Here is an 8,271-nt window from a genome sequence, read left to right as displayed (position 1 = left end):
CTCCACATCTCTGGCCTGTACCCCAGTTCTGTATGAATAAATATGCTCTTTCTGGAGTCTGGCTAGCAGAGAGAAAGAACTACAAAGAGTGCACACAGTGATCAGAGAAGTTGAAATAATGAAGGAGTCAGTTATAATGAAGGAGTCAGTTATAATGACACAGTATAGACTTCAGCTGCATGAATGAGTAAATCCGACAGTGGAGGACACCATCAGTGGAGGGCATATGGCAAGGAACTAAGAGACCCAGATCAAGTATGTAGATACTGGCATTTCCAAGATTAGAACAAGCAGATCTGGTTGCATAATTTGTAGGGTCCAAGGTTAAATGAAAATGCAAGGCTCCTTGTTTGGAATGTATTAAGAGTTTCAAGATGTCAAAAGCAAAGCATTAAACCATGCACAGTGCCCTTAGACTGGAAGTATTCTGCAACAAGACAGTTCACATAGCCACGGCATTGGCCCTGGTGACAGGGATGGTGCTAGAGAGAGTAACAGTGCCTGGAATTGGAAATTTCATGGAAAGACAAGTCCCATGAAGTTCAAGAAGACTGCAGTAACAAGGGGAGCATGAAATCAGAGACAAGTTTTTAGGGAACAGGCCAAGAAGGAGATAGGAGGACACATGCTCCCCCCCTCCTGGTCCAGGGCTCCACTTTGAGAAGTCTTCAGGCAGAGGTGCATGTGAACTTCCAACAGTGAAGGGAATGTTCAGAGAAGGTGAATTTGTAAGGAACATGGGAAATGAACATGTATACTGGAAAGGTTTCAGGAGTGGGAAAGTAGGAGGTAGGGTCAGTGTTGTGCAATGCCAAACTGTTGGTAGACTAGTCTTAGGGTAAGTGCAGACCTGGGACTCCTCACCCACTAGTGGTATCTGAGATGAATCTAGAAAACTGGCAGGTCAGGATCAGTCCTGGCAGAATCCAGGGAGGCAGTGTTGATGAAGCAGTGGATGGCCATGACAGGAGATTGTTAGGGATGCACAATTGAGGTCCTCTCATGGGATGTCATAACTAGGACAGAGGTATGTGGTAGCATTACTAAAGTGTTTTCTTTTCGGCAGCTAAGTAGTATTCCATTGTGTATATACCACATCTTCTTAATCCAGTCATTAATTTTGGGGCATTTGGGTTGTTTCCAGGTTTTATCTATGGTAAATAGTGCTGCAATAAACATAGGGGTATAGGTATTTTTTTTTGAACTAATGTTTTTGTGTCCTTTGGGTAGATCCCTAGGAGTGGAGTTGCTGGATCCTATGGTGGCTCCATTTTTAGTAGTCTGAGAAACCTCTGTACAGCTTTCTATAGCGACTGTACCAGTTTGTACTCCCACCAGCAACGTAAAAGGGTTCTTTTTTCACCACATCCTTGCCAACATTTGGTGTTGCCAGTTTTTTTTTTTTATATATATATATGTGCCATTCTTACTGGTGTAAAGTGGGATCTCATTGTGGTTTTGGGGGAAAAAAGTGTTTTCTAACAGGTATTCCTTGGGGAGATTATGTAGATAAGAGATAAGAAAGGAAGGATGAACCCTGGAGAAAGAATAAATGAGTACTCAAGGACAGGAGAGCATTGTGGGGAAACCACAAGATAGGAGAACATCAGCTGTAACGAAGAAATCAAAGATGACTGAGAATTATTCCTAAGCTGAATAAGGTGAAGGCTACTGACATTTTAATATACATAACGAAAAAAATTAATATCTTTTATAGAAGATATTTTAGTCCTACCTGATCTCCCCACTCATTAATCACAGGCATATTAATATCATCAATAAATACAGTCATTTTTCTGCCTCCTGGTGGCCCATAAGTGCTTCCCATTCGCTTATCCACATAGCTTTCAATTGTTCTCTAGAGAAAAGGAAATGGTTTATCTGATGATTAGATTTTAACATTATGAGCACATTATTCAGAGTAGAATATAAGAATATAATCTACATATTTACTTAATGTGTATTTCTATAGTTACTGTAATGTATACTGTGAACATTTAAAAAATAAGTTATTAGAATAATCATTAATTTACATTAGAATAGATACACTCCAATGGTCATCTTTAGCTTCAGTATTAGGCATAAATAAGTAATTTGGATTCGGCTTCAACCTCAGTGTTAGGAAGCCTAGACAGTTGAAGACCAAATGCAGTACCATTTCCTCTGAGATATAGATATAGATGTCTGCACATTTTATTGTAACCACCATTTACAATATTCAGTGCTAATTATTATAGCAAATGATGAGTGTTACCTGAAACATTATTGGTTCTGTAGCAGATGAAAAGTTTAGACATTTGGATAGTTGTATTTCAGGGTCATATTTTTTCAAATAGGCTTTAATCATTACAGTTTTTGCAGTTCCCTGCTCGCCTGTGAGCAAAACAGCCTGCAATAATAGAGTAACGGTGTTGAAAGGTGTTGTAACATGTTTAGTTTTAAATATCTTATGGTTCTACTAACCATTCTTTATTTCTCCAAATCCTCCAGATGCAGCTAATTGCTTTTTACAATTAGACTTATATCAAAAGAAGTACTAGTTTTATGAAAGACATAAATGTAAAACACGCACTGTAATGGCACTCCCTAGTGGCACAGTGGGTTAAAGTGCAGCTGTCTGCAACCACTGTAGCATGAGTTCAATCCCTGGCCAAGGAGCTGACCCACAGCAGACCTCTCCTGTCTCACCCGCTGCTCTCCTCAGCAATGTATTTCAGTGCATCTGCCTGTTCTGCTCCCCACTTCTGTCTCTGGTGAGTCCTCTCACCCTTCCTTGCCAGGCCTCTGGCCTGTGCCCCAGTTCTTGTATCCATAAATAAATAAATCTTTGGTCCTCCCTGGTGGCTCAATGGATTAAGAAGCTGGCTGCAGCTGCTTTAGCTGAGTTCAATCTCGGGCCAGGGAGGTTAGCCATATGGCAGGGCAGAGTTCTCCTAACCCACCTGCTGCTCCCCTCAGCAGTGTAATTTGTCCATCTGCTAGTTCTGTTCTGCCCCCCCTGCTCTGTCTCTGGTGAACCCTCTAGCCATCCCTGCACCTCTGGCCTGTACCCCAGATCTGTTGTATATAAAAAAATATCTTAAAATAAATCTTTAAAAATACATAAATATATATAAAAAACAACAAACATACACTGTAAAAGTACTAGGGAGGAAAGATATTCCATTACCATCAGAGGATGGATGGACTTATAAGCAGCCATTGCTTTCCTTCACAAGCTGAAAGTCAGCAATTGGAGGGAATATGGAATTGCACTCTATCCTGGTATTTGGGGTTCATTTGACAAACAATTTCCTCTAAGTGACATTATTTACAGTAATTTCAGCTAGACTTGTTGTTTTCTTTCCTTTTTTTTGGAATTTAATTTTTCTATCTAGTATATGGAAAAAGCATGCTTCTTAACATCATTTTTGGTCATTTAAGAAACCATCAAACTTACTTTATTTTGCTTTGCAATGGTCTCTATCAAAAAATTTGTTCTAACATTGTCAACATTTGGAACCAAAATTGATGAATATTCTGGAATACTGTCAGTTGGATAATAGTATGGCTGAAGCTTCTTATTCCAGTGTTCCCAATCACCTATGAAGTAAGTAAAAATGAACTTAATAAAACTGTACTCTTGGAAAGTTATCTCAGAATACAAAAATGCAAGTGCTAGAACAATCATCAGAATCACATAAAGATTTAAAACATTTTCCTGAAGTATGTTAAAGTATCTGCTTATCCACTGCATGTCACATTTGATTAATTTGGGTTTTTGTTTAGTTTTGCTAAGTCATCATCTAGAGAGATCTGGAATCTGCAATGGAATGAGAATCAGCTACTGGTAACACCAATGATGTGATTATTACCTGGTAAGAAAGCCACATCAACTGAAAGGATGGGAGATGTCAAAAAAAGAATAATTAACTCCTAGTCAAAGAATGTGATGAGAAACATTTGGGCCTAAAACTAGTGTAATCAAGTGCTCAGACTTCTGACTTACAGTAAATATTGATGTGCTGATCCATATTATTGTTGTAATAATTGTTAATACCACACATCACCAACTTAAAAACTTTTTAATTTATATTTTAGCATGTCTGGGATGCACCTTGTAATTGTGATGTCTTACAGTCACCACAGGCTAGGCAAACTTACAGCAGTTCAGATTGCTGCCATTTAAGCTGAATTGCTGGCATGTTGGCACAGCATTGTTGAGTTTAAAGGTCTTTAAAAGATTATACTATGATTTGGAACTGTTCCCCAAAAGTTACTGTGCACACAGAAATGCATGGTAACAGAGCAGGGAAGCACACATTGTTTAGCAGCAAAGCAAATAATCACTCCTAGAATATAATCTCAATTTCAGCTTTCCTTGTAAAATAATTAAGTCATATGGTTAGTGCATGCTTCACTTTTAAGAAAATCATCAAACTGTTTTCCAAAGTAGCTGTTCCAGTTCAGAGATATAAGAGCTCTAATTGTTCCACATACTTACCAATATTTGGTAATATTCATTCTTTTAGGCTTAGCCCACTAGCAGCTATGAGATCACCTCTGATTAGTTTTGGGTTTTTTTTTAATATAATATGTTTATTTTTATATCATTTTTTTTTCATCTCAATTGTAATCCCTGTGGGTTTCCCATCACCAAGTGATTACAGTTTTTATGTGCATTTCCCCACTGATCAGTGATGCTACTTATCTTTTCATGAACTTTTATATCCCTTTGGCAAAACATCTATTTAAATTTATTCTTTAAAGTTTGGAGTGGCTGTCTCATTGCTATTATTAAAATGCAGGCATTTTTTTAATGCAGTCTGGATAAATTCTCTTATCAAGTATGTATTTTTCAAATGTTTCTTCTCACATTATGGCTGGAGTTCTTATTTTCATTTTGGCTATTTTTTAAAGTAATATAATAGTTTATTTTTAGATCATTTGTGCCTTTTTCCATCTCTGTTGTAATCCCCGTGGGCTTCCCATCACCAAATCACCTGGGTGCCAGCACCACAGTCCATAGTCTAGTGCAGGATTTCTTATTTTCTTTCCCTATAATATATACATATATGTATATAAACATATACATCATTCTTCATTTTTGCATCTTGGTTGTAATCCCCATGGAGTTCGAACCACCAATTCATCCATGTGCCATCACCAAAATCCCGTGTACTTTTCCCACACCAGTTTTGATCCTATTCCCCTTTCCACCCTGGTAGAATGTGTCTGTAGTTTATAGTTGATTGTTGACTTTCATTTTCACTCTATTACAATTGCTTTTTTAATTTTTTCTGATCTCTTACATTCCTGCCAAGAGTGAAACCATCTGCTATTTTACTTTTTCTTTCTGGCTTATATCACTATGCATGATCCCATGTTGCTGCGAAAGGCAGGAATTTATCTTTTTTGATCACTGAGTAATATTCCATTGTGTATATGTACTGCATCTTCTTAATCCAGTCATATGTTTTGGGGCATTTGGTTTGATTCTACCTCTTTTCTATTGTAAATAGAGCAGCAATAAACATAGGGGTGCAGGTGTCCTTCTGAATTAGTGTTTTTATGTCCTTTGAGTAGATAACTAGGAGTGGGACTGCTGAGTCAGATGGAAGCTCCATTTTTAGCAGTTTGAGAAGCCTCCAAACAGCTTTCCATAGTGGTTGGACCATTTTTCATTTCCACCAGCAGTGTAGGAGTGACTTTTAAATAGCAAAAGTCTTCAGCTTTAATGACATTCAAGTTAAGTTTTTTCCTTGTGTAGTTTGTGCTCTTGGTTTATTTTATGCTTCTGATCTTGGGAAGGCAGCTGTTTTGTAAATTCTGAGTCCTAATTTCATCATGAGAGTCTGTTATCTATTGTTCAATCTATTTAGATGACTGTATGACTGGTTTGGTTTTTAGTCTGCTAATATGATGAATTATATTGTTCCTTAAATGTTAACCCAAATTTACATTCCTAGAATAAATACACATGGAACTTAATACATTGTCCTTTTCATATTCCTTTTTATATACTATTTGTTAAAAAGTTTTAAGAAAATTATCAACATTCCTAATGAATACTGGTCTTCAGTTCTTATTTCTTTGTTTTTTTTTTCCCCTAAAGGTATATTTGAAGTATAACATTACTAGTTTCAGACATACAACATAATGATTATACATTTGTATATATTGCAAAATGATAACCACAATACACAGTTACAAAAGAGTAAGATTTACTCTTTAAGCAACTTTCAAATATGAATACAGAATTATTAACTACAGTCACGACACTGTATCCAACATCCTGAAAATTATTTTTCTAGTAGCTTGTAATTTTATTATTTTTTATAGGGAAGTTTATTTATTTTCTCAAATTATTTATTTTTGTGTAGTGTTTGATTTCTCCCCTCAGATATAGTCCCTGTAGCTCTAGAGTTCTGTTAATTTTATAATTGGAAGTTTGTACCTTTTGACCCCATTCATGGCATATAGCCTATCTCCACCAACCACCTCTGGTAGGTATCAATCTGTTCTCTGTGTCTATGAGTCTATGAGTTTGGTGGTGGGGGGTGGGGGGGGGAGTTTGGCAGGGGTGTGTGGATGTTTGTTTTCACAGATTCCACATACAGTAAGATCACTTTTTTTTTTTTACTCTAGCTAGCTAATTTCACTTAACATAAAGCTTATATCCTATCCATGTCACAATGGAAGATTGCATTCTTTTTTATTACTAAAATAATATTCCATTATGTACATGTATACACACACTTTTTTATTTATCTGTTGGCAGAAACTCAGGTGGGCTTCACATCCTAACTATTGTAAATAATGCCACAATGAACATGGGGTAGGAGTGCACATATGTTTTTCAGTTCCTAGTTTTATTTTCTTCAGACAGATAAGAGGGGAATTTCTAAATAATATGACACATCTGTTTTTAAATTTTTTCAAGAAGTTCCATATTGTTTTCCATTCCCGCTGTGTACAAAGGCTCTCTTTTCCCCACATTCTCACCAACACTTGTTATACCTTGTCATTTTGATAAACAGCACTTCTAAATGGTATGCTATTTCATTGTGACTTGACTTGCATTATCCTGATGACTGGTCATATGGCGTATCTTCTCATATGTTTGCTGACCATCTGTATATCATCTTTGGAAAAATAGTTATTTAGATCTCTTACCTCATTTGGATCTATTGCATTTGTTAGTTTTGGGGTTGTGGGCATTCTTCATATATTTTGGGTATTAACCCCTTATAAGATACACGATTTGCAAATATTTTCTCCCATTCAGCATTTGCCTTTTTATTTTGTAGATAATTTCTACTGCTGTGCAGGAGCATTATAGTTTGATGCACAGTCACTTTCTCTGGTTTCATATCAAAATAATGCTGTTTTTGTAAAATGTTCCTTAGACATTTTCTCTAGTTTGAAAGAATTCATGTTGAACTGGTATTATTTTTTCCCTAAGTAGGTGGTACAATTCACCAGAGAAGTGTCCTGTGTCTGGAGTTTTCTTTGTGGGGAGGTTCTTTAAGTATACATTTAATTTCTTTAGTAGAGATAGGGTTATTTATATTTCTTTCTTTCTGAGGTATTTTGATAGCTTGTGTCTTTTAAGGAACATGTCTATTTAAACTACATCACCAAATATATTTCTTAAAAGTTTTCCCCAGTATTAACTTCTTATTTTTTAATGCCCTTGAGCTTAGTGTCTATTACCCAGAGCTTAACTCGAAATTCTTGGAAGCCCTAGAGAAGAAAAGTGATGTCCCTTTTCATTCTTGACAGCAGTAATTGATGTTTTCGCTTCATTTTCCTCATATTTCTTGTAAGAGATCTATCAATGTTATTGATTTTTTTCTAAGAAACATCTTTTGGTTGGCTTTGGATGCTAAGATAAATTACTGGTTGTTCTGATTCAAGATGGTCAGCTGAAAAACTTCACTTACCTCAAGTCTTTCTATAAAAGCCCTTTAAAACCAAGCTTTTACTTAATCCCCATATTCAGTATGAGGATTCATGTAACACTTCTACTCCCAAATGCTCCTCATGTCCCCCATTCATGCTTTAGATTCTCAAAAAAAAAACAAAACAAAAAAATCATTCTTTAGTCCTTTCCACTGAGATGTAGTACAACTGTTTGGTTAGGTTTAAAGGTTTGGAAAGTACTGCAGGATGTCTATTTTTTTTTATTACAAAAGTTTATTTTTACATCATTTTGTACATTTTTTTTCCATCTCAATTGTAATCCCCGCGGGTTTCCCATCACCAAGTCACCCGGGTGCCATCACCATA

General features: G+C 36.3%; 1 protein-coding gene across 1 annotated transcript in view; it reads right to left on the bottom strand.

Annotated features, from left to right (window-relative positions):
* The window catches only part of DNAH8 (dynein, axonemal, heavy chain 8), a 296,367-nt gene that overhangs the window by 137,244 nt on the left and 150,852 nt on the right, over positions 1-8,271 (bottom strand). The window contains exons 53-55 of the mRNA XM_004673443.2: positions 3,440-3,582; positions 2,255-2,389; positions 1,736-1,858 (exon numbers count right to left, since the gene is read on the bottom strand). Coding sequence (XP_004673500.1) covers positions 1,736-1,858; positions 2,255-2,389; positions 3,440-3,582 — 401 coding nt within the window. The remainder of the gene's footprint in view (positions 1-1,735; positions 1,859-2,254; positions 2,390-3,439; positions 3,583-8,271) is intronic.

The sequence above is a fragment of the Condylura cristata genome, unplaced genomic scaffold (assembly GCF_000260355.1).
Source record: "Condylura cristata isolate star-nosed mole 26May11 unplaced genomic scaffold, ConCri1.0 scaffold00001, whole genome shotgun sequence".
Classification (NCBI taxonomy): Eukaryota; Metazoa; Chordata; class Mammalia; order Eulipotyphla; family Talpidae; genus Condylura; species Condylura cristata.
This window is presented reverse-complemented; position numbering and strand designations above follow the sequence as displayed.